Consider the following 27,384-nt stretch of genomic DNA (forward strand, 5'->3'; position numbering starts at 1 on the left):
TACTTGTGATTGCCTCTTTAAAAAAATTGTTTTTTATTCTGGTCTTAACCACCAAATAAAATGAATATTTTTAGAATACTAACTTTTCTTTTAAAAATATATAATTGTATCATTAACTTTAAAAAGTTTGGCTTGCTAAGGTTTCCTTCTTTTTTCACTTATGCTTAAAAAAAGTTCCAATACTATTCCCCCTCTTCTCCCCCAAACAATAAAACATATAAATTAAAATCCTTTGACTCCAGATCCAATGCTTTTCCTACTAAATTATATCAATTTTCTCATATTCTAACTATCTGATTTTCGGGCCTAGATCATTGTCCAAATGCAGTCCAAGATATATACACTAATGAGCCAGTTCAATGAGCAATTTTTCTAAATGCACGTATAGCATAGTCTGAAAATAGGTACTCTTCACATTCTTGATTTTTTCCAGTGTCAACAGTAAAGTCAAAATTTTGATTATGGATATGATTTTGGAGACTTATTTGATAAGTTCTGGGGCTTGTTGCAATTAGCACAGTATCATCTATAAATAAAAATATCCTTGTAATATCACCATCTATAAGAAATTCTTTGTCTATTTGACAGCTAGGTGGTATAGTGAATAAGTGTCAGATTTGAAATCAAGAAGACTTATTTGTTCTAAATTCAGTTCTGGCCTCAGACCTTATGTGACCTGGGCAAATCATTTAATCCTGTTTTCTTTAGTTTCCTAAACGATAAATTGAGGTGAAGAAAAAAAAATGACAAACCATTCTGTGGTGTCTGTGGTAGGAGCACAAAAACTTGTACCCAATTGAAAATGATTGAGCAACATCCATTTGGACAATTTTGGGAAACATCTTTGACAAGCATATTGTATTCATAATTTATGGCTTGATTTATTAGAGAATCACCAAACAAAATAATTTTTAACACATGAAACAAGATACCATCTTATTGAAAAGGAATGTCCAAAAGAACATTTTGTTTTACTATATCAAATGACAATTTTCAGAGTTAACAAGCACAGTGGAATCTTGTATTCTCTGCACCTTTGATTGAATTATGTTACCTGTGAAGATGTGAACAGTGGTAGAATATCACTAGGGAAATCCTACTTGTTCTTTTCTCATTCTTGTATCAAAAATGTCTTTAATATAATTGTTTTAATTATCTAGATTATTTTAGATATTTTGTATATTTTACAGAGATGGGCATGTTTATGGGATGGTTATCATTGATATTTTCTTGATCATGGCTTTTCAACAATAATAAATCGACAAGTTTCCTTAACTCTTCCTAGAATATTTCCACATTCCAACATTTAATACATGTTGTTGATTTGATTTGAATTCCTCATCAATTTCTTTGTAATCCTTTTTTTCCCCTTTTTACAACTTTTCACTGTTTTTAAAAATATTGCTCATAATCTTCTACCATCTTCTCTGTAAACTTTTATGAATGAGTTTATACCCTAATACTATGTTGCCTTTTGTTGTCATATTGCTATGGCACAGAAGTCAACTGTTTACTATTTGAAAATGTTTCTAGGATCTTTAGGCCTTTCATAGTGATGAATGACTCATATCAGTTAACTTCCTGATAAGTCTATTCTATTACTCACTTCCCAGCTTTTAAAAGCATTAATATTTGGTTTAAATAGATTAGGATAGAGGACAGCACAAATTTTCATTTGTCCTTTTTTAATCTGGTATTATCTTGTTAGTAAGATGAGTTGAAAGTTGATTCAGAAATATTTGTATTAATACCTGTATTGATATCAAGAGAATTTCCTGTAAGATAAAATATAATTAACTCTTTAATGTTGTTATAATGTTCATTGTACTAAATCCCTAATGATTCTAAACAAAATTATCTATCAAATATTTGATGAAAAACTCATTTCCCTCCAAACTTCCTATTTCTGTCAAGGAAATCCATCATTCTTCACATTCACATATGCTGACAACCATGGTTATACTTGACTCTTCATTCTCCCTTATCCTATGTATCTCATCAGTGGGTGAATCTTGTCATTTCTACCTCTACAATATCACCTCTCACTTGTACTGCTGTGCTCTAAAAATTCGCATTCCAAATTCTATCCCTCCGCTTCCTTTTGCCTCCATGAACAATCAGATATAGGGTTATATATGTGCAATTAAGTAAAACAATTCCATATTAGTCATTTTGTATAAAAAGACATGAATAAAAGAAAAAATTGAAAGAAAAAGAGAAAAAAACCACGTTTCAGAGTTAGTACTAAATCAATATCAGTTCTTCCTCTGGAGGCAAATAGTATACTTCACATTTGGTCCTTTGGGACTATCCCAAATTATTTTTTACAGCATTGCAGTATGCTCTTAAATGACATCCCAATATCAAGTTTTTCCCTTGCCAATCCATCATTCAACACATAATTGCCAAAGTAATGTCCCTAGTCAATAAACTTCAATGACTTTATATTACTTATAGAACAAAATATTTGCTCTTCTGTGTAGCTTTTCTTTACAATCTGAATTCACCTTCTTTCCAACCTTATACATCATCAATACTTTTCCTGTCTATCATCCAGACAAACTGTTTCCCAAAATTGCTGTACACACATGCCACTCTCATCTCCTATTTCTATATGCCTTTGAAACAGCTGATGCTGATTCTTGACTTGAAATGAATGCTCCCCTCCCCTTTACTATGCCTTTTGGAATCTTTTGTGTCCTTCAAAAATCTATACCTTTCTGGATGCCTTTTCTAATAGAAATCTCTTCCCCACCCCAAATTTATCTTTATATTTGTTTTGTCAACCTTTGATTATGTATATGCAGTTTCTAAAACAATCCAAGTTCCCCAATGGAGGGATTATTCCATTTTTATATCACCAGTACTTAGCAGAGTACTCAGAACATATTAAGTGCTTAATAAATGATACCTCTCCTGAGCCATGCTGAAATCTATTTGAGAAAAGGAACTTGTCTTTCGCTTCTGTTTCCTGTCCTTTTCCTACCAATCTGTCCAAAGAGATTCTCAACAAGTATTTTTTGGGTTGCAAAGCATAGTACTAGCTACCAAGGAAACTAGAGATTAGAGGAAATTAAAGGAGGATAGAAAGGAAGGAAGATAATTATATACTTAAAAAAAATACAAGTCAGTCCAACTTAATGTGCTTACCAGGGGTCTTGTATACAGAGCCCTGGGATGAGACTACCTAGGTGCAAATCCCAATTCTGTTGTTCACCAGCAGCATGGCAAGTCATATCCCTGTTCTAGGTTTTCATTTCCTTACTTGTCACATGAAGGGTTGTACCAGATGATCTCTATGGATCTTTCTCTCTTTAAGTCTTATGAACTACCTGAAATTGGACAAGCTAATGCTAATATAGACGGAGTAGGCTTTCATTTTAAAATGGCCATTAATTTTAGGGATGGTTAGGAAATTTAAAATAATATTTTGAAACACACAAGTTACTAGTGAATATAATTCATCATTTTACAACCACGTCTAAAGTTTAGGCACAAAGGCCAACTACTCCCCCCTAGGTTTAGTTTCTACTTAACCAATTCTGGCAGTTTTAAAATTTATGTTGCTGAATGTCCCATTCACACTAAAATCAAAAATAGTTCAACATTACTACTTGGTTAGAAAGAGAAAAGGCACAAATTTTAAAACAGTGCTTAAGTGATGATAATTTGATTAGAGCTATAATTAAGGAGAAAGCAACAAGGATTTGTAAAAAAAAGATTTACTGGTCAGAAGTGATATCAAGATATCAAAGTGGCAAGAAACCTAACAGTTCTGAAATTAAGACAGACCTAGGTTCAGATTTCAGCTCCAGAACTTCCCAGTTTCATGATTCTAGGCAAGTTACTTTACTCCTTAAGTTTTAGTTTTGTCATTTATGCCACTTACATATGGCCTACCCCAAAAGTGGTGTTGTAAGAAAACTTGTTAAGTTTTATAAACTCTATTTACTGCTAGATAAGCAAATTGAACTACTCTTTTTGACCTTGCCAAAATGCTAGATGCAGAAAACTCTATACAATCACTGAAACGAAAAGAGGTCAAACATCACTTCACTATATCAATGTTAATCTATTTATAACTTCATCTTTTAACTTAGGCTTTTAACTTAATTTATCTGATGTTCAACTCATCAAGTTTTCTGTCTAAAATGCCATCAATTTTGCTTATGCCCAGAAGCAGCAGAATACTATAATTATCTTTAATATTATCATTAAATTATTTCCTCTCAAAGAAGGAATTTCATGGATCTCTTTATTTTTATCATTCAAGATCCCCTTTAGCCCTTCTCCCTGTCTTACCTGAATTATATGCAAGCTTTCAAATCACAGGTGCTTTGTACATAACAGGTACTTAATATTTGAATTAAATTTTCTTTTTCCACATAATTCTTCTATTTTAAGGCCTCTTCTTTCCCTGGTCTATGTTTTTTAAATGAATGTGAATGATTCTCATTGTTTCTTATTAGAATTCCACCACTGTATTAATCTAATACAACCACAGAAACTTTATTTAACCTTAGATGATCTTATATTTCAGAATACAGATGGAAGGAAGCTTTGTGTGATCATGATACAATATATTCTGTGAAAGACAATGGCATCAGTAGCATCAATAATAAGTAGGATATTAGGAATATTTTGGTTTTACTATATTTTCATGAACAATGTGATGCAAGATAGGAATATCTTAAGTATTTTGCACATGTACATAAGTCATGACAAAGTCAGCAATAGAATCACAAAATCTCTTTGAAATAAACAAATCATAACCCATATGCATAACTTGCATTGTTTTTAAGGATCACAAGTTAGAACATAGTAGTACCTTAAAAGTTTACATAGGGATATGCTATGGAGATTTTTCTTGGTAGTGGCTGTTCCTCTTTCTCTTATATTCAAAGTAGGGTGGGGCTCATAAAAGAAACACTTCTTCACCTGCTGAGATAAATCATCTACAAATAGATAGAGAACTCTACAGTAGGTGTCCTTCCAGTGAAACATTAAGGCAAAGTTTGAATTATATTCAGAAATAAAACTATCTCTGTGGCAGATTGGGAAAAAAGAAAAAAAAATTGAACTTTTATGTTAATAATAACTATCTGCAGCACCAAATGTAGTTTTTCAGTAGTTCTATATGTTTAGTGACATAATTCAAAGACTCAATCTGAAAGTTAATGACAAGAAAAAAAAGGGAGGGTTCGGGGAAGTCAACAATCATATATTAAATATTTATTATCTGCTGACAAAAATTTATTATAATCAACTAACTATTAACACTAAAAGAAAAAGTAGAATTTTTTAAAATGAAAGTTATTTTTTCCCTTATAAAATTCAATAATGGCACCTATGTGTCCAATTTTGGCTTTATTAAATCTAAATAAGTGATTGGGATACCTGACTGTGCAAGACAAGAAAGGTAGACCCAGGCCATCACATAAACATTATTAATAACTTAGAATTAAACACACTAAATTATGCCAGTTATAAATACTGCAAAAGAATCTGGAAAATATAGACTCAAAAGCCATTAATGATGGCAAGGAGATAAGAGAGTTCTAGCAATTTGATATAATCCTCAATACATACAGATATGCACTGGGTTTTTTGTTGTTTTTGTTTTTGCTGAGGCAACTGGGGTTAAGTAATTTGCCCAGGGTCACACAGCTAGGAAGTGTTAAGTAAGACCAGATTTGAATTGAGGTCCTCCTGACTTCAGGGTTGGTGCTCTATCCACTGTGCCACCTAATTGCCCCAGATATGCATGGCTTTTAAACCATACCTTTACTCAAGAGAATGTCAGTAAATAATTTTGTTGGCAAGCAAGTTCTTTATTAATTTCAAACATCTCCAGGGAGATCCTACTGTTAGATTACTTACTATTTTAAGGGGCTTTAGAAGTAATTTAGCTCATCTTCCCACCTACAATAGTCATCTCTTTAATAATAGTTCTCTGCTTGAATACTTGAGAGCTAATTTCTAAGTAACATCTGAAGACTGGTCACCTTTAAGACTAAGGTTATATTATTAGTAGGGCTCAACTATTTTTTTTTTTTTTAAACAAAATCTGATAACTATTAACCACTTCTCAGTTGGTAAATAATATATTATTGTTAACAGGTGATTCATTTATTATAATCATTTTTTAAAAGCTAAAAATTAAAATTGTCTTTCTGTCACATACCTATTATACTCTCTCAGTTCCCTATGTACATACTCATTTTCATAATAGAAGTGATTATTTCTGGCATTGCTTTTATCTAGGAATTTAACTTTTCTAAGCTGCAATGAGGATTCTCTAGTTTTTGAAAGGCATAATGACAACATAGGCATATAGAAAATTATAAAGCTGAGGAAAAGTAATCATGTAAATCAAACGAAGATGAAATTTTTCACTAACTAGACTTTATTTCTCCAATATAAAGATTAATATTCAGCCAATATAGCATCCTTAATTTAATTTTCCTGATATTAACATGTGTTAAGTTGACATGGAATTTAGCCTTGAATCTTTAATTCAATGCTTATCAGCATTATCTCATCATTTTGGAATTGTCTGTGGTCGGCAACATTTACAAATCTCTTAGACCAAGGGTTCTTAACCTGAAGTTCACAAACTCCTTTTAAAAAACAATATTGATAATTAAATTTTAATGTAATTTGTGTTCTTTGTAACGCTATGTATTTTTTATTCATTTAAATGGAGTTTTCTTTATTATGATTCTATGTATCATTCTGGGATGGAAGTGAGAGGAAATTCAATATGTATGAGCTTGAAAAGCATTAATAACTGCCATTATCCATAATATAACCTGTTGGAATGTAAGACTTCTGATTTCGAAGAATACATATCAAAGTTGTAAGTTTTAGAAAACTCTACCAAGAAAAAATTATGGTAGAGTATCCTGTAATGTCCAGATATAACTTTGCTCCCAAGCATCCAGATTTGAAGTTCAAAATACAAAGTGACTATTGTCCAACCTTATCAACAAATCAAAAGGGAAATAAAAGTTCAAGAGTAGGTCAAAGTAATGATAAAGATCATCAATAGAAAAACTTGAAGTTGAATATATACCCCTCAAAAAACCCCAACAAAATTCTTATCACTTAAAAAAAAAGTGTTACAGAAACTCCTAAAATCATATATCAAATTGGTATTTAGACAATATTACAATATACTATCAAAGTAAAATTATCAAGAGTCTTAGATGAATGATCTATACTAAGTATATTTATTTTAAAAAAGATACATTAATATAGACATTATTAGGGGACAAGTGCCAGGCAAAAAGCAAGATAAATTTCTTTCTCTCTGGAGTTTATAGTACAGAAGGAAGAGGGCACAAATGCAGACTACTGATTTTTTTTTCACTCTGCTATAATTTACTGAATGCTAAGTAATATCCGAGGGGAGGTCCTTACCAAATGGGGTAATCAGAGAATATATTCTAATATAAGATTTTGAAAAGAATCCCATTTTTTTGATTTTCTCTTGCTATCTAGTAATAATATATTAAGAAGTAAAATGGTATACTGTGTGCTGTACAAACATGAAGATCAAACTACAAAAAAGCCATGCTGAAGTGAGAGCCACTAAATTACAAGATTTTTATATTTTACTCCCAGCATAGAGAACTGCCTAGAATAAACACTGCATAGACATTTGTTGAATGATGAAAGTGAAAGACTATTTTTTAAATACAGTGAACCAGCCAATATGAAATTGTGATATGGAGAAAGCACTGGAGTAAGGAAAACTCAATTCTAATTCTGCTCTTTCAAATTTGGAGTTCTGTAGCCTTAGACATTAAGTCACACCCACACTCCTTCTAAGACTGAGTTTCTTTATCTATAAAATGATAACACAGGACAAAATAATCTAAAAAGTTCCTTTCCACTTTAAATGTCCATGGTTCTAACTTCCTTCTTTTCAGGTATATTGCAAAAAAAAAAAAAAAAAAAAAATAGAAAGGAATATTTGAAGACTCTGGTTCACAGTAGAGCTAATAAAGGGATATTTTTTTTTTTCAAACATCCAGTTTTACATTCCCATTTTCATAATATTTATTCATTAAGACAGAAGCAACTGGTAAAACTGCTATAGCAACAGATAATGTGGCTTTTCTTTGATGTGACTTACCTTACTGTGTGTAAAAGGGGATGCTGTATACAAAGTAGGGTGAATAAGAGGACGAGGCAGATGTGGAATAGTATGTAAAGGTAAATGTCCATGAATATGGGGGTAAAGATGAAGTGCAGGATGTGCAGGTTTTTCTGGGTTCATAAACTGGTGACCAGCAGGAAGACGTCCAGCTGCCAGTGCTGATGCTGTCAGACCAGAAGCTTCTTGTTTACAGACATGGCATTCACAAGTATTTAGACTTGGGTCAGCCTAAAATGAAAAAATACTACCTGTTTATTGGATATAATTATAAGGAATAATTTTTTAACACTCACAAAATATAATTTGGTTCTGAAAGTAGTTAAATAATAAATGCAAAGATTAAAAAATGCATTAGTTTGCATGAGTGAGCAATGCTAGATATAAATCAAGGGAGCCAGAAGAAATTTAGCTAAACTCCCTCTTTTCTATGATCAAGGCTCAAAATTACATTTACAAATATGAAAAACAGCTTTTTGCATTTGCTCAAACCTTTTAAGTATAGCACTGTTGTCACAGAATGTGTAGAAATGGAAATAAACTTATATAAAGTGGAAAGACATTTGTACTGCCATATTCTAGTTACAATCAGCAAGAAATGGACCAGATATGTTGGAAAACTTTATTTTAAATGGAAATATTCAAATCTTAATGAGTAGTGTAAAAGAAATTGAAGCAATTAAAGCCACGTCTACAAGAGTGAAATGAAAAGAGCTCTAAAAAGTTTTTCAATTTGGCAATCTTAATGATCAGTGTAGATTGTGGCACAATAATCCTAACTGTGGCTACCTCTATCACTTGTCAAGTCGGCTGAAATGAATGCACTGGCTATGCGTGTGTCTGAATTGCCTGTTGCACATCAAGATAGTCTAAATAAATTATCCAAACTGAAAAGGAAACTAATAGAAGATTTTAAAACTAACACACATAGTCTGAAATTGTTATCTGATTTACAGAAATATGGAACTCCACAGATTTTTGAGTACAAAAGGCCTTAGGTTTATTTAATCAAAGTATAAAGGCCCTAAGGAACAACTATGAGAAAATTTTTAATGATCATAATTAATTAAATAAAAGTAGGCAGACATGTTAATAAAAATGAAATTTCTCTTTATATGTAATTTCATTCTCAAATGAAAATTAGGTCTACGGCACCCTAAATCATTCTCTCAAAAATAAAAGTTGCTTATTTCTAACTTGGTGTTTTTCGATTTCCCAAAAGGAATTAGCATTATTGGATACTCTTCTTTCTGTCTATCATGATGGGATAATCAACTCCCAGCCTCGGCCAAAACCTCTACCTACCTCCAATTTTATCTTACATAAAACTTATATGGCTAGAAATTTCTTATCATAGAACCCAGAGATAATAATTTATGTTGATTACTTCTTCACTGTCATTTATAAGATGTTTAAATAATTTTACAAGTGAAGTAACCATAAAAATACATATATCAAACAAAATGTCCCAAGCTATAAGAATTAAATACATCATTACTTTTGCATTCACATAGTAATTTCTCATGAGAACTTTTTAAATTAGTTTGGTGAGATTGCTTTATTAATTAACTCATAATAATCTTTGAAGTTGCCAGGCTGGCAAAAATTAAAACTTCCCCCCATCTGTCCCTTATTTGACTAGAGGAAAAATTGCTAAATTGTCTATAGGTATGTGTCCTTAGAGAGATGAAAAATGAACAAAGAATCTTGACTTATTGCAGGGTTGCTTATTTCAAAACTAGGGATATATACATATGTGAACAGGTATGCATACACATGCATGTGCATGCATATGCACACACATACAAATTAAGTCTTAAGCTTCAAAGAAAAAAATTTTTCAAAGAATCCGAGTCCCCTTCAGTATTTTAAAATTATACAGCAAATCTCTAGCAGAAGAGACAGTCTTTTTAGATATAATACTCTATTACTATTTATATAATTTTATAACACTCACTTTATCTTTTTTCTAAAAGACATATTTGAAAGAATAATGAAAATTAAAGTCCTACTCTGCATCTCATGACACAGAGGAAATGCTATGTTCAAAAAGAGGGTTAGAGGCAGTAAAACTCTGACAAGCTCCATCATACTGGAAAGGCTTTAGGTATATAAGCCTAATAATGGAATATCAGGTTCAGAATGGCTGTCATCAGACTAGGCACAGGTTAGTGAATTTTCCAGACATACTAACTCTCTACCATTATCTATTAAGTCCTAGAGGAGTTCTGATCTGCGTTGGAGGTAGTACTTGCCCTCCTGAACAAAATCAAAGATCCTTGAAGTACTTAAGTAAAGGAATTTTATAAGTTAACTTTGAAGAGTTTTGGGAGGACTATGATGTCCCTTGAGATAAACGAGTTATTGCAAAACTAAGTTTAGGTATTATGAATTTAATCGAAGGAAAGCAAAGTAGAAATGTGGCTATATTTAATATTGCTTTTAGGGAGAAAAAAGGAGGGGGAAGAAAAAGAAAACTTCCCTTAATCTGAATCTTAGAAATTGATGGTTTTATGATATAAAAAAAATTCAGAAAGGGACATGTCAAGCTAAAAACCTTTAACAACAAACTACCCTATACCTGTTGACTTGGATAAGATGGTGGTGGACTATCCACTTTAGCTTCATCTTTTCTGGGACTTCTTTTTCCTAGAGTTATTTCTTCCTTTTGAGTTCCTGGGGGTTCCCCACTGCTCTCTCCATCTGCTTCTTCATCATCAGCTTCTGAAGAACTACTACTAGTGCTGCTTACCTGAGGAGACTTTAAAAACATTTTTTTTTTTAAAAGAAATTATATTTTTTCAAATAAATCCCTTTGGTACTTATTAGTTTTGTAATAAGAAAGCTGACTAAAAACTTAAAAAGTTACTTATTGACAATCTAGAATTCTGTAATATTTGGCTGTGTAGACTAGCATTGATTTCACACTCACAGTCTTAAAAAAAAAAAAAAAAAAAAAAAAAAAAAGCCTGAACAGAAGTCTAAACTATGGATAATGAAATTTCTAATTAAGATATGAAACACAATTCCATTATGGATTTGTTAGGCCAAGATAAATGGGAAGAGATGGTGAAAATTTTATAGGATAATTGTCATACTTTATATACACTGACTTTTGACAGTATCAATGCATGAAGAATCATAGAATGAGAGTTGGATGGGTTCTCAGAAGACATCTAGTCCAATGCTAATCTTAGAAATTATTAAAGGTTAATATTTCCTTAACACTTTTTTGAAACACATATGTTGAAAAAATGGCAACATAAATTACTTATAGAAAAAGTGTGCATGACTATTAACACAAACAGATTTTAATGTCATCAACAAGGCATGTTAGGCAGCTAATTTATCCCTTTATTTACGACCAAATCCATACTGTACCTCATCTTTCAATGCCATGTTTTCACCTCCACCATTTAGTTCACTATGGATTCCATTCATGTTTGCCACAACTTCTGTGTCATCATAGTTATTCAATGGATAAATATCAGCAAATTTAGCTGATAAAGGTGCAACATCTTCATCATCACTACCACTGAGGAACAAAAACAGAACACAAAATCATAAGGCTATTCTGGTAGGTTAACTCAAAGAATATTTCAAAAGAACTTAAATAATAATGATGATAAGCATGGCATAGTACAAAGAGTACTGTATATGAAGTTAGTGAAGATCTAAGTTCAAATCCTGCTCTCAGATAGTTAATAGCTCCCCAAAACCCTGAAAATAGTGTATTATCATATAAAATTTACAGATAAAAAAGTGAAGTTCTAAGAAAGGGATAAGTCAAAATTTGTAATAAAAAAAATTAGAGTTGTTAAATGTGCTGCTTACTTAAGAAAATAACATATAACAATAGCAGCATGGAATTCTAAAGTATATTACTATACTATAGTTATATAAACTATACTGTTAGTATAGAGACCCACAAAAGGTTCTATGATCACGAACTACAAAAGATCTTTATCTAATCACAACTTTTTAAATTATTCAATCTTTCCCTGCCTTATAACCCTTTATCCTTGTTCTTTATTCTCAACATGACCTCCAGTTTTCCCCACATCATAATCCCTACACTAGCTGTATTGTCCTCCTTTCAACCCATGGTGAATGAGTTTAACTCTAGAGCTGAATTCTTCTCTTGAGTTCCTTGACCAATTACAATCATAAATTACTGAATCCTAACCTACTCTTACCATCTGCTGCTCTTACTTCTAATTGAATTGCTGTGCAGATAAATTGGAGAAAGTAACAAAACTCTGTTGTTTGGGTCTACTTCCACTGATGTTACATATTCCGAACTGGGCCCTCTCCAATCCAGGGGAACTTCCTTTCTTAGGGCCCATCCTCACAATGGCTCTTCTGAACTCTGTTCTCTCTCCTCAAGCATCCCAACAGCATCTGATTCATTTAAGGGAAGCCTTATTATCAGCTAAGGACCTTACCTTACACTTCAATGAAAAACTAGCGTTATCTGCCAGTAGCTCCTTCTTATTCCTGCCTCCTCATCTCACATCCCTCAACAGGCCTTCTCTGTCCAATGCAAAATTCTTTTTTGTGTCTCCTTAATCTCCTTCTCTACCATCCTCTCCCAACAAATTTCCCCATCATCCTTATTCTTTTTCCAATATCAATCTCTCCTTAACTACTGTTTCTCTACCTTGTGGCTTACAAATATGCTTGTGTCTCCTCCCATTCTTAAAAAGCCTCTCATCATTTTATCCAGCAAGCTGTCATTCATGAAAAAATCATCTATACTTGTTCCTCCTTTTCCTCTTCCTCGATTTTAAATTCTCTACAGCCCGAAATCCAGCTTCATCTTTCAATTGCAACTATTCTCTACAAAGTTATTAACAATTTCACAATTATCAAATCTAGCACAGCCTTTTCTCAGTCCCCTCTGCAGTCTCTGACACTGCTAATTACTTGGATTTTGTAGATGCCTCTCTCCATCTAAGGTTTTCCCACCTACCTGTTGAGGCAGGTCTTCCTACTTTTGGAGATTTTTTTTTTTAAGATAATAGCTTAATTTTTCCTAAATTATTCATTAAAACAATTTTTTAAAATATTTTTTCTTATTTGCAAATTTTGTCCTCCCTTGAGATGGTGAGCAGACGGATATAGATTAAACATGTACAATCAAGTAAAACATTTCCACAGCAATCATTTTGTAAAAAGAAGATAAAGAAAGGAAAGAAGGAGGGAAGGTCAGAGGGAGAAGAAGGAGAGGTGGAGGGGAGGGAGAGGGAGAAAGAAAGAGAGAGGGAGAGGAAGAATTGAACATTCAGACAATAATAGTTCTTTCTCCTTGGGTGGATAAACATGCTTCATCATAAGTCCTTTGGGATTGTCTTGGATCACTGTATTACTGAGAACTGCTGAGACAGTCACAATTGTTCATCATAGAATATCACTATTACTGTGTACAATGTTGTCCTGGTTCTGCTTCCTTCACTCTGCATCAGTTCATATAAGTTGGACAGTTCTAATTGTAATTACTAGAATTATATGAATCTGAGTTGGAAGTGACTTTAGAGATCATTTAATCCAACCACCTCACATTCTAGATGAGGAGTCTGAAGCCCAGAGAGATTAAATTACTTGCCCAAGGATACACAGATGGTAGAACTAAGATTCAAATTCAAAATCTCAGACTCAAAATTCAGCATTCTTTCCAATCCCTCCACCACCATTTTAATAGCCTGCAAATGTTCTGATAATATTTGTCCCAATCTTTGCTACTTCTGTTCATTACAAAAAAGGAATGAGCATGTAACCAATGATGAACAAAAATAATTCTAATATGTCTACTGAAAATATCTATTAACCATCAAATGTCTTGTTTATACCGTTCAGTTGAGGAAACCTAAGGAACATTGAGCCAATTTTTTATATTTAGGTTATATGATATTAAACTGACCATCAGGGATCAACTACAGGTCAGTTCCTCACTTTGTAGATCAGAAAAGTGAAAGATTAAGTGCCTTAAGTACTAACAGAGCCATGATCCAAATATAGGTCTTTCTGCTTCATCAGATATGACATGCCAGTGACACTAAGCTATTTAAAAAAATCCTTCCCTACCAAGTTTAAAATACTGACCCCAGTGTTTTAGTGGTTTGCTATAATTAAACTCCAACCTATCTTTTCCCATTTTATCTTATTCCATTTCTCTTCATGTTGAATGCAGGCTATTTCAAGAATTCTTTTGTTTTGTCTTTTTATTCTTGGAGAATAACACAGTGCTTTATATCTAAAATGTACTTAATGTTTGTTAAATTGAATACATGCTAGCCTCCCAAACTGCCAAATGAATGAATGAACTGAGTCATTCACCACTTTATCCAAGCCCTCCTCCTTAAGTATCTCTTTGCCCATACCATTATATATCAAGAATAGAACATATTCCATGAACTACCACACATTTCTATCTGGTTCTATGTTTTTTTTTTCCCCCTATTTCTTTAAGACCCAACTCAGATGCCACTTCTATGAGCTTTCCCTAATTACCATCTCCCTCTATCCCCCAACCTTACAAAAGATGCTTTTCCCACTTTGTTTTATTACTTTGATAGACCTTTCCTTTGAACTCACCTTACTCTGTTTTGCAACATTACTTGTGTATTTGCCTTCTCTCAATGTTTCCCTTATTAAGAGTATAAACTTGTTTAGATCAACTGTGACAAATTTACTTTTATTCCCAGTTCATATACTGTCTTGAAGATAGAATAAAACTATTGGATAAATAATAATCTATATTTATGGATATATGACATATAACATACTTTATGTAAACTAATTTAAATCTCAGCACAAGGGTTATAACTACATATTAACTACATATTACATAACTATATAAAATATTACATCATTATTACATTTATAAATAGGAAAAAGATTTTGAGAAATGAAACATCCTGTCCAAGATAAGTTCATGGAGGAACTGGGACTTGATTCCTGGTCTTCTGACTCTTAGTACTATGTTCTTTTCACTAAATAATAAAGTATTTATGGGCATTAAAGATAAGTGGTTGCTGAACAGACTGTATTCATACCAAACTATAACTAAAAACATTTCTCTAAACAGTTCCTTCATGGTAAAATAATCTGAGCTTTTATATAAGCATTGGTTTTCAAGGTTTCCCAGGATAAACCCTTATAAAAGGATTGTGTGTGTGTGTGTGTGTGTACACATATATTATTTTGAGATAATCTGATGAATGTTATTGCAGAATTCAAAAAACTATTTCAGAATTATTAAAAACTTGGTCATAAAACCAAGATGGGGGGAGGATTTTGTAAAAATAAGAAGGATGTCATAACCTGTAGAAATACTGGAATCATTGATCTAGAATGGAAATTGTTAATACAACTGAATTAATTTCAGGTTTATACATAATAATGAAGCTTTAATAAAAAGCTTAAAACTGAAAGAAAAAAACACTTCATGTTGATTCCTGTCAAAATGTCATTACTGTTTCAGGGAGAAAATATAATAAATAAAAGATCGTTAAATTCCACACTAAAATAATGTTGAAAAACTTGCTTCTACCAAATTATATATAAAACTCCAACTTTATAAGCAATTCTCAATGTAGTAATTAGTTTTTCTTTAACTGACCACCAGTTTTTATTTCACTTAATAGAAACCTTAAAAGTTTAAACTATATATTTTGAAATCTTTTAAAAGCTGCTTTTCAGAAAAATTAAGATCTTTTTTAGACAACTTTTTTAAACTTTATATGTATACATATTTTATTACTAAACTTTTGATACTTTCTCCTCCTGCCACCCCTTCTCTCCTGCCTCCCCCCTCCCCCAAATTAAGACTTACAAATTTGGGGCAGAGCCATTGTCTGTGAGGATGAGTCTGGGATGTTGCTGAATTGTAATAGGAGAGCTGGAACCTGACCCTGAGCTTGCTGATGACATACTAGGTGGACGCATCTCAGAAAGATAGTCAGGAGTAGAATCAACTTGTAGTGGTAGTTGGTTAATGTGGATGTCATCAGTGATTGGTGAATCCATGATGCCACATGTAAGAATATGTGAAAGGCTGCAGTCATCACAAGTACATCTAATTAAGAATTAAGGACAATTATAAAGATATTCAACATAAAATCAAACTTTTTATTTTAAAGAGCCAATATAAGTTTTCTGTTTGGTAACATAAAGATTAAATATTCTCTAATTAAAAGTTCTCTAAAATATACCTATTGATATAATAATCTCACCTTCTCCTGTAATTACAGTTGGGACAATCAGGCATGCTCAGACGTGATGACAACATATGCCTCATTGTATCTGTGAAATTGTTCTCTCCTGCTAGTGCTTTCTTATTATTTAGCTAAAGCAAATAATAAAAGAACAGTTTAATTTTACAATGCATTTCCAAACAAATACAATTCAAAATGTAAATGATGACACAAATAGCCTTTTCTCAAACTATCATATATGGTTCATGTGTGATACCAGACATCATGTGGAATGTGTCATATTTCAGAAGCCGATACTTTATCCTATGGACCATAATACTTCTAGGGAATTTCCTACCTAAATGAAATAAATCTTACACCAACCACCTATTATTCATAAAGTGTTTAGCCATTGCCTAAAGGATAGATATCTATTTGGTCTGTTTATTCTTGTTATCACCAAGGCAACTCCTGGGAACATTGTTGTGTAGTTTCTCCCATTAATAAACTTTTTTCAAGTATAGCCAGTCACAGGGTTAAAAAGGTCCACAAGTCCTCCATCCGCTAGCAATTTGTCAAAATGATTTTCCTAAAGTACAGATCTGATCATATTATGACCACCCCCAACTCTCAACTCCATTCAATAAATTTCAGTAATTCCCTATCACCTCCAGAATCAAATATATAACATTCTGACATTCAAAGCCTTTATAACCTATTCTCCTACCCTTTTCTAGTCTTCTTATATCCTTTTCTCCCTTCATACATTCTGAGATCCAAAGACATTACCCTCCTTGTTCCTAAGTGAAATACACTCTCTCTTAAATTTTCAATGACTATCTCTTGGCCATTAAGCTCTCTCCTTCCTCATCTCTGCCTTTTGGCTTCCTTTAAATCTTACTTTGTACAAGAATTCTTTCCTAGTCCTCTTTGATCTTAATATTTTCTTTCTGGGACTGTATCCGATCTCCCAACTTATGATGTATATAATCTTATTTGTATATAGTAGTTTGAATATAGTTTTCTTCATTATGCTGTTAGGTGCTTAAGAGCAGAGGCAATTTTTTACCCTTCTTTATATCACTGGTACATAGCCCAAGGTCTGGAACATAATATATTTTCCTAAATGTTCAGTGATTTACTGACTGACAAAAAGGCTGAAGCAACTTACAATTGTAATGGGCTGAAGCTCGAGTTGATGCACTGAGGTCCCAAGCACGTGAGGCTAAATAGTAATTGGATCATACTCTATTAATATATATGCTTGGAGAAAGAATGCCCCCCCCCCCCCCCACTCTTTGTGTAAGTCCTGATGTATTGTATAGGAAATGACGATTTTGGTGGGTGAAGGCAGAGGGGCAAAGAGAGAGGCGGAAAGAGACTGCTGGCTGGTTCCTGTCGCAGCTGCTCACATTGCTATCGCAATCCTCCTTCACCTCCACAAAGAATAAAGATTGAAGATTTTCCCTTAACCTGAATTCCTGACTCTGGCTGATTTTAAAATACGCGGTCATCACATACAGCTCCACCATAAGAATATGACACACCTGTTTATGCCACCAGTAAGTGAATATTTTGTCTCTTTCTATATGTCTATCTATCTGATGACTATTAAAGGAGAAATCTGGCATTGTTTTAAAGTGCATTTCTTGAATTATTTAACATTTTTTTCATTTGGTTTATTGGAAATTTATGGGGGTATTCCCCCTCCTAAGAATTGCCTGTTCATCTATATTTAATCTACATTTACACTGAAATCTACATTTACCTGTTGAAAAAGTTATAATCTTGTCAATTGTTTATAAATTCTAGTTGTCAGACTGATTATAAGTATTAAAAATAAATTAATTTTCCCAATTTGTGCCACTTCTTAATACAGGATAATTCCAAGCCATTTACAATCATTTCCTCAATTAAAAAACTTCTGAAACAATTTTTGTATGAAGTTAAGCACAGGAAAGAGAATTACATAGTGAAAACTCATTAAATTTTTTTTGCGACTGTATGAATCAGTACAAAGTATCTTTAGTCACTTAAAGTGTTTTAACTACTAAAGTACTATACGGACCTCAATCATAAGGTCACTTCAAATCATGATCGCTTAAGATAGTATCATGGTGAACTTGCAGTATAGTATTAAAAAGATATTAGAAATTCAAACCATGAACTTTAGATATATTAATTCTAAAGTTAGAACACTTTGAAGAACTATTTATCAGTTAATATTACTCCTCTCCTCAACAAGGGATAAATAAAAGTGAGAAAACTGGACTAGATAATTTTTATTGTTCTTAAAAGCTCTAAATCTTTATACTTCGAATTAAGGGCTCAGAAAAGCAGTAAGCCATGGTAAGCCATTGTCCATATTTTGGACAGTAATGTGCTTAGTAAGTAAATTACTCTGTCAACCTAAATTTTCCTCATTAGTTAAACAATCGTACCTGTTCTTCAATAAACCGTCTTTGTTTAAAAAATTCCCAGTCTTCTTTTAACATGCGCTGTTTGGTTTTCATTGCCATCTAAGTAACAGAACACATGAAAATTACTATCTATATTTAGTACAGAGTCATTTCTAGGCTGCCTAGATCTTCAAATGATGTACATGATCTATAGACACCAAAACTACAATGGCAAAAATATATTATTCAGCATTTCAATTCCACATTTTTCTGTTTTCTTTAAATCATTTAAAATCTTCACAAATACTTTTTTTACATGGCAAAATACACATGTATATATAAAAAAACAAAGCATAATCCTAGTTCTACAGCTGAAAGAAACCTTAGAGGCAGTCTCATCTAGCCTCCTTACTTACAGATGAGGAAACAAGGATATAGAGAGATTAAGCAAAGACAAGTAGTAAATACTGAGATGGAACTTAAATTCAGGGCATCTGATTCCAAAGCTAGTGCTCTTGCCACAGTATCACAAATTTAATATCTTATTTGGAAAAGGCTCTATATGTAGGGATGAATTCCTTGGTTTAACTTTTAGGCAAAACCTTAAAAATAAATAAATAAAACCAGCTAAATTACTAAATTACTTTAATGTATATGACACTTGAAATGGCTAATGACTGTAATTAACTATTTAATTGTATGTGAATGAGGTAAAACCTGCTCTGTGATTCCAGTCCATCCCTCAAAGGCTAGAGAAATTAGAGAACGACATTGCAGTGCCAAGACTCAGCAGTCACTGAATCCAACCCACTCACTTTACAAATGAAGATAAATGAGTCTCAAAGAGGTTAAGTGACTTGCCTTGGGTCACGTGGGTAATAAATAGCAGTACATTTAAACCTGGATTCTCTGACTTCACCAGAGTTCCCTTTCTTTCCTCATCACAGTGTGAAAGTGAGTTTGGTGCTCTGGCATCAAGCTGGAAAAGCTACCAATATGCTTGATGACAGGCTATATCTCTTCCATGAGAATCAACCTAGTTAGATACAGAGAGACTGATCATCACACAGGTTAAAATGTTTAAATCCAAGTAACTCATGTAAATTGTTTACTACTTTGTGATGGGTATGAAATCTATGAAAGCAGTACTTAGATGGAAGAAAACATATATTAAAAAAGGAATACTCTCCCCTTCCTCCCTCCACCCCATCCCAATCAAGGCAGCCTTCAGGTCCTATGCGTTACCCAGCTGTCTCCCAGGACACCAGATCCTACATCAGAGTCAGGCCCACACTCATTTCCATAAAATTGGATGGGCAGTACCCAGAGCCCTTAAACTAACTAACTAACTAACTAACTTACTTACTTTTCTAATCCTGGTTAAATCATTCAATTTGGGGTCTTTATTTCATCCTTAATTAACTTTTCTGGTAGATGGATGAATAGAAATTCATTTCAATAGTCAATCAGTCACTAAACATTTATGAAACATGTACTCTATGTTGGCAATGCTCTAAGCACTAGGGATACAAAGAAAGGTAAAAGTCAGTCCCTATACTGAAGAAGTTAACAGACTAATGAGTGAGCCAACAAGGAAACATATATACAACCTACAATGAGGATAAACTGGAGATAATTAACAAAGAGGAAAGTACTAAAATTAAGAGAAATAAAGGCTTTCTGTAGAAAGTAAGATTTTAGAAGGATCTGAAAGAAGCCAGACAAGGCAAGTAGAAGAGATGAGGAGACAGAGAGAGAATACAAAACATGGAAGGGCAGTCAGTGAAAATGTCCAGAATTGGGAGATGGCACTGTAGTATATAAGTAACAGCTAAAAAAACTCAAAACCCAATGTCACTAAATTTCAATACATGGAGGTTAAGGTATAAAAAGACTAAAAAAGGAAGTGGAAAGGAGTTATGGAGACTTTTGAATGCCAGAGGACTGTATATTTGCTTCTGGAGGTAATAGGGAGCCACTGAAATTTCCTAAATTGGGGATAGGATGACATGATCAGACCTGTGCTTTAGGAAAATCACTTTTGGCATCTGAATAGAGAATGTTCATTGAGGATAGACTGGTGTATTAGGAAGACCAACCATTAGGGTACTGAAGTAATTTGGGTGAAATGATGAGGGCCTGTTCCAGGGTGGTGGCAGTCTCAGAAAAGAAAAGAGGCATATATGATAGACATTGTGAAGTTAACTGAATCCATTGAACCCAGCTAGTCAAAGACTATGCTTCATATGTCATCTAGCTGTCCATGAAGACATCAGAGACCTGCCACCATTTATGCTTACCCAAATACTCCCCGACTTATCCCCTTTTATCTTTTGCACTAAGAATGCAATTGTAATTTACATATTATGTATATTTATGTTAACACAGCACTATAGTACTACAGGGCATTTCAGTGAAATCTATCCATCCATCCATCTATCCAAATTGTAATAATGATATAAATCACAGATGCATATAGATACATAGGTACCCAGATGAGATGTGAGATTAATACCATTAAAAATAGGCCATCAAAGTAGCCAAGAAAGATTAAATTTCCATGCTAAGAGTTGGCTTCCCTTCCTGATGTTTCTTCTGCTTCACTCAGCATTAGTTCTCTTTAATTCTACACATCAAAAGGAAAAGGGTTGCCACTCTGAATTTTCTGTGATGGCTATTCATTTTAGATGTGTGAATATATATGGACAAACATATATAAAGTCTGACCTATTCATGACTATTTATACATATAATACACTAAGATACAACCATATATATTAAAAACATCTGGATATACAGATACTATCAAGCAGATGACTGCTTATAAAATTCTTACCTGTTCATCTACATAGTCATCTATTCTTTTTTGACATTCAAGCCATTCTTCGGCAACTTGACCCATCTCTTCTTCTAAGTGCTGATACCTTTGTAATAAGGTACTGTACATATCTTCACTACAGGAATCATGTGAAGTTATTCCAAGCCTGAAAGATAAAAAATCATTTAGTGTGAAACTGAAACAAATGGTGGATATAACTAACCAAACAATTTAAAGAAAAAAGAATTAAATCAAAGAGAAGATTTCAAGGATATGTGGATTTTTAAGAGTTGCCATGGCCAATCTTGTGATGAACCTTTTCAAGATTAGCTAAAAATCTTTCCAGTTTACAAGGACATAATAGGTTTACATCATCATAGTCTCTCAGAAGCTAGAAATACCTTCATAACATGATACATCAGATTACAAATTTAGTAGAGGAGAAATAAGGTATTCATATTACTTCTTAAAATCTTGCAGAATGATAAAGTTCAGTTTTAGTCACTAAGTTCAAGAGAAAGGAACTGTTTCCTATTAAGATCCATTTGACCCAATCTGGATATGGAGGTCAAACACACACTTGAATCAATCAAGAGCCATAAGTAAAAATCAACTTAATTTATCTGTTCAGCTTATTATACAGAAATAGTTTTCATGTTCCTAAATTAAAAGAAACGCAAATTTATAATCTCCAGTAAAAATAAAGAAAAAGGAAAAAAAAGTTAAAAAATATAACTAGTTTAAAAGCTATAAAGAAAAAAAGAAAAACAAAAAGAAATAAAAACATTAGCAATTTTAATAGGACAATATACTTCCATCTCTTTCCTATATAAGGAAATGCTACTAAAAGATAATTGTGTTTTCTAAATTTTAGGTATATGCATAGCTTTTCCTCTTTGATACCTGTACTATGCACTGACAAAGGTTAAGAGAAGAAGCTAAAGGACTCATATCCTTTTCTTTCTTTTAGTTTTCTTATATGGAAAATGGATAATATAAAAACTGGCAGTTTAGTGGTTTGGAAGTTATAGAAATTTGCGTTATTATCATGACTATGGATGAGGATTAATACTATGAAGCATAATTTCTTTTTCTTTAATGAAGAATAATTTCAATTAAATTCTATTTATTTTGGGCCTTTTGAAGAGCTGCATATGAGAGGCAGCATGGTAAGTGGAGAGGGTTCTAGACTAGAGAGTCAGAAAGACCTGGTTTCAGCTCTCAACACTAATGGTAGCTGAGTCATTATAGGTGAGTCACTGAGATCTTAGTCTCAGCTTTCTCATCTTTAAAGTGGGGAAAATATTATCTATAGCATCTCCTTTGTTAGTTTGTTCTACAGCTCAAATACTTTGCAAACTTTGTATAATTACAGAAATGTCAATTATAATAATATTATTATTATTATTGGAAGTATAAAACCTTCCAGTACAGGGTCTATGCCTTCCCCATGTTTTGCACAATTTCTGGCACAGTATAACATGAAGATCTAAATGTGGAAAACCTAAAGGAAGAGAATAATGTAAATGACAATACATAACTCTCAAGCAGAAGTGACCATTTTTAAACATTTACTGTGGTTTAATAGTTTGGATGAACTATGCCTACAACTGGAGTGGACAAAGACTGAGATTACAGACCAAGAATCTGAAGGGACCTTTATAGGCTCTTTGCTTGCCTTCCTTCACATATGAAGAAATGGAGGAACAGGGAGAAATTAAGTGTCTTGATGAAGGTCATGGAACTAACCAACTGGCAGAGCAAAGACTCCAACCTAGCTCCTGTAGTTTCAATCTCAGAATTCTTTTCATAATATATGGCCTTGTAAGGATGTGTGAAGCTGACAAAATAAAAGAAAAACTGTATCTATGGAACCTTTTCCAATTCTCTTGAAACCTAGATGAATACTTGAGAGAATCATGATTATAATGTAAAAAAAAAAAAAAAAATAGAATTTGCAAAAGATTAATTGATTCTCAAGTTTCTGAGTACAGATTTCACCGCAGGGAGAGAAGTGAAAAATATCTAATTAAAGGCAGATAAAATGATAAAAGAAAAATAAAGAGGCAAAGAGAAACACTGAAGAGGCTCTGTGAAAAGCATCAACATCATTCACCTTAAAACTTCAGGGTTGTTCATATATGACCAATTCTAAACCAAATCTATTTGCAAGATGAAGGACTTGAAGAATAAAGAATTACTTTCAGTACTGAACTCATATTTTCTTTAAATTCTACAAATTGTCTAACATAGAAATAAGTATCAAACAAATCATTGTTGTTTGTCCTTGGTTCTGCAAAAGGACCATGACGTCAGAGAGGTGATGCCATGACATGCAAGTGAATTGGATTTAGGCAAGGGAGGGCTGTGCAAGGTCACCTGACTCACTAGAGATCAGGATGACAGCCCTGGATGCAATGGGAGACCTTGGCCTTTTTAAACCAAGGTCTTTAATAGGTCTCAGTTTGACTCAAACACTGATGACAATACCGAAGAATATAAATACCTTCTCTAATCACAATTCATAGATTAAATAGGTTTTGCCAGAACAATAGATAGATATTTTATAATAATCTTTGCTTTCTCAGTTTTCTGTTATTTATTTGCATGGCAATTCTGAATCGAATTTCTACAGTTTTACTTCTAAACTCACTAACAATCTGAAAAACTGAAATATCAAAGGAAAATACTAGCTTTGCAGCCCATACTCACTGATATCCGCTTCCTACCCCTGCAAGATAGCAGATTTAATCTCCTTTTCTAAGTTATGAAATATAGAAGATCAAAGATGTGATCACACTGGGAGAAAAGCAGGGGGGTGTTTCCCAGTGCTGCTGTTGTCTCATTCTGGGTTAACCAGCACCCAATAATTAGGTTTAAGATATTTTCCAAGACAAAGTTTCACTGGAATCCAGAGAGGAAAACAAAATGAGCATTCCATCTCAGCAATAAGAGCATTAATTACTGAAAGGACCAATGAAAAACATCAATGTTTTAAGAAAAAAATTTTATACCTTAATTTTAATTATTCTAATATGAGACAGAATCTGGCAAATAAACAGTATATCTTCTGTGCAAAAGTGTATATATAAGCTAGAATTTCTCACAGTAGACTGGAAATAATAATTTCTTTAGATCTGCATGTTTATTATAAATTTACAACGTTGACATGGCAATAACTTTCTCATTCTTACTGGCATATTTTAAAAATAAAGGACAAGAAAAATAAATGAATACTGGAAGTTTTATTAATATGATCAATATCATAGAGGCAAAGCAAACACAAACAATACACATACTTCAAGAAGCAAAGCTTGCATAATTTTTTAAAAAAGTTTTTACATATGCAAGTTATGGAAATTCTTATACATGAAAAGTTCATCTGTGAAGTTAATTAGAAAATCACTTAAACATGGGTCACGCTAAGATGAAGTTTACTTATTCCCAACAGGGAAAATTTTATGATATACTTTATAAACAGTGTACTTTTGCCTATTTTGGGCAATGTGAACAAATGTAAGATGAATATCTTTCAGGGACCATGAATTGGACCACTGAATTATCTTGACTTGTCCTTATTACAGAGCTCACCAAATAGGTATGTGACTTTCTCACCAGACTAATTTGTGTTCTTCCATGAAAATGACTTTGTTTTTAATTATTTTTTCTTAGCAATTTAATAAATGTCAAATAAGATGAACCCCCAAAAAGTCAAGATTCAGAAAAAACTCAAAATGTATTTTAGAACCTTCATTATTTTCATTCCTCTTTCAAAAATATTTCTGGCTCATTTTATTTTATTTCTGTAATATTACATGGGATTCCTAATCAGGTTATTCAATTCCAAATCTCAACACTTCACATGACATAATAAATACTGTGGGAGAAGAGAAGAAGAAAGAGAGAAGATATAGAAAGTGAAGAGGGGGTAGAATGAAAGAAATGATACAATGTCAGAATGGACTGAATAGAAAGTAAACTATTATTTCTTCACTGTTTATTTCAATCTCTTTTTCCTCCCCCAATTTTCCTGGATTTCATTTTTTAGGAAGTTAATGTTACATAGAAATATGCAAACAAATATATGCTTGTTTCTGTATGTGTACGAGGAGTGAGAAATGGTGACAGTGAAGGGGAAGAAAAGGGACAAAAATCTCAATAAAAGGTAGGATTTGGTACAATGAGAAATAAAGACTGGATAGATATGTTAGAACTCACAGTTTGAAGGGACTTAAAAGGTCTAGTCCAACCTCATCTTACTTAGAAGAGATTTAAGGCCAAAAAAGATTTCAGGAAAAAGAGGTTAAAAAAAAAAAATCATTGAATTGGGAAAGGGGTTCAAAAATGTCATTCAACAATAATGTACTAAAATGAAACATTCCTTTTTCCTAAGAGTTCTTCTGACAGTATTGTACAAAAGTAAATAAAGAATACTATTGTTACCAAATATTAATTTCTTAATACATGTTAAACAAATACCTGAGCTGTGAAAGCAGTGTCGGCAAGCTGTTCTGTAGAAGTGGTTCAGAAAAGACCAAATTTTCAAACAGGTGCTTATTGTGCAGTTCCCATGTCACCTGGAATTTTTTCAAATGCTCATTCTCCTAGTTAAAAAAAAAAAAAAAACACATACAAGCACATACAAAATACACTCAATAGGTGAAGAAATATCAAAATAACTAGATGTCAAAAATAAGGGAATATCTGCTTGCCCATTTTACATTAATTTATACTTGGATGTGTGAGAATTAACTGTCAGCTATCTAAAAGTGAACTATGCAATATATCTTTGAAATATCTAACATACTAAAACTTCTAAGTGATTTTAAAAACATATTGAAAGTAACAAATTACTAGTAACGTATTAAAGATTATCTCCTATAGTACATTCAAAAAAGTCCCATAGTTAAAATGTAAATATTTTAAGCTTTTAAAATACTAGAATATAAAGAATTTACTTTATTAAGTTTTGGAGACTACTTTAGAATTTCTTCTCTGTAATAACTACTAACCTGATAGATCAAAGCTACTTTTCTACTAACGAAGTTCTCCTTCCTCAAAAGACTGTATTCTATTTCTTAACTGAACCCCTTGAATGATCTTTCAGTCAAGTCATGATCATCACAGGCAATGATACCTTCACAGCCTCTTGCATTTTAAGATCAAGCAACTAATAGTATTGTTTCAGTAGCAGAAATTATTGATACATAAAACTATAATACTTATTATCTTCCTAAAGATTTGGATGTTCTTTTTATAAACAGCTAGTCCTATATGAAGCTGTGCTTCTGAATTATAAATATGAATTTGTTCAAATTATGCTATCCTATTATATATTATTCCTTGCTCAACAGTGAACAGTTTTAGAAACTGACAAGGTTGCCTATTGTTGTTTCTACATAGGCTTCTTCAACCACCGATTACCAATGGAAAACTGTTTAAGTTCTCTATCATCTAATCTTTTCACATTTCTACTAACCAAATTTTATTGAAACAAGTATGGCTGGGATGCTGGTGGAATAACTACACTCTGGGGCTTCTTTGCCATTACCTTGAATTTCAATGAGTATGACTAAACATGAATGACAGAAGCAAAATGTGATATTTTCATCAAGTCCCACCCTTTACAAATACACACTGCAAATTGATGGAAAATTCAGTTGGGAAACATGCCATCATTTTTCATAACCTCTGCTAATAAAGAATAGGAAAGTTGGTGTGAAAAAGAAATCCACAGAAAATCTTAATTTGTTAATAATTTTCAACATGTTCTTCTGCCTCTAGTTTCACTGTGTGTTTTCACTATCTCAC

General features: G+C 32.7%; 1 protein-coding gene across 6 annotated transcripts in view; it reads right to left on the reverse strand.

The window, feature by feature from the left end:
* FAM193A (family with sequence similarity 193 member A) overlaps positions 1–27,384 on the reverse strand; it is a 194,035-nt gene that overhangs the window by 29,393 nt on the left and 137,258 nt on the right. For 4 of the 6 annotated variants that reach the window (XM_031943759.1, XM_031943756.1, XM_023506137.2 and 1 more), the window contains 8 exons: positions 26,053–26,177; positions 21,592–21,739; positions 18,798–18,875; positions 16,396–16,508; positions 15,996–16,238; positions 11,543–11,696; positions 10,743–10,922; positions 8,141–8,392 (listed from right to left, as the gene is read on the reverse strand). In XM_031943759.1, the coding sequence (XP_031799619.1) occupies positions 8,141–8,392; positions 10,743–10,922; positions 11,543–11,696; positions 15,996–16,238; positions 16,396–16,508; positions 18,798–18,875; positions 21,592–21,739; positions 26,053–26,177 (1,293 nt within the window). The remainder of the gene's footprint in view (positions 1–8,140; positions 8,393–10,742; positions 10,923–11,542; positions 11,697–15,995; positions 16,239–16,395; positions 16,509–18,797; positions 18,876–21,591; positions 21,740–26,052; positions 26,178–27,384) is intronic. The other 2 variants (XM_031943757.1, XM_031943758.1) reach the window with 2 other exon arrangements.

Source organism: Sarcophilus harrisii, chromosome 6 (genome assembly GCF_902635505.1).
Source record: "Sarcophilus harrisii chromosome 6, mSarHar1.11, whole genome shotgun sequence".
NCBI classification, from domain to species: Eukaryota; Metazoa; Chordata; class Mammalia; order Dasyuromorphia; family Dasyuridae; genus Sarcophilus; species Sarcophilus harrisii.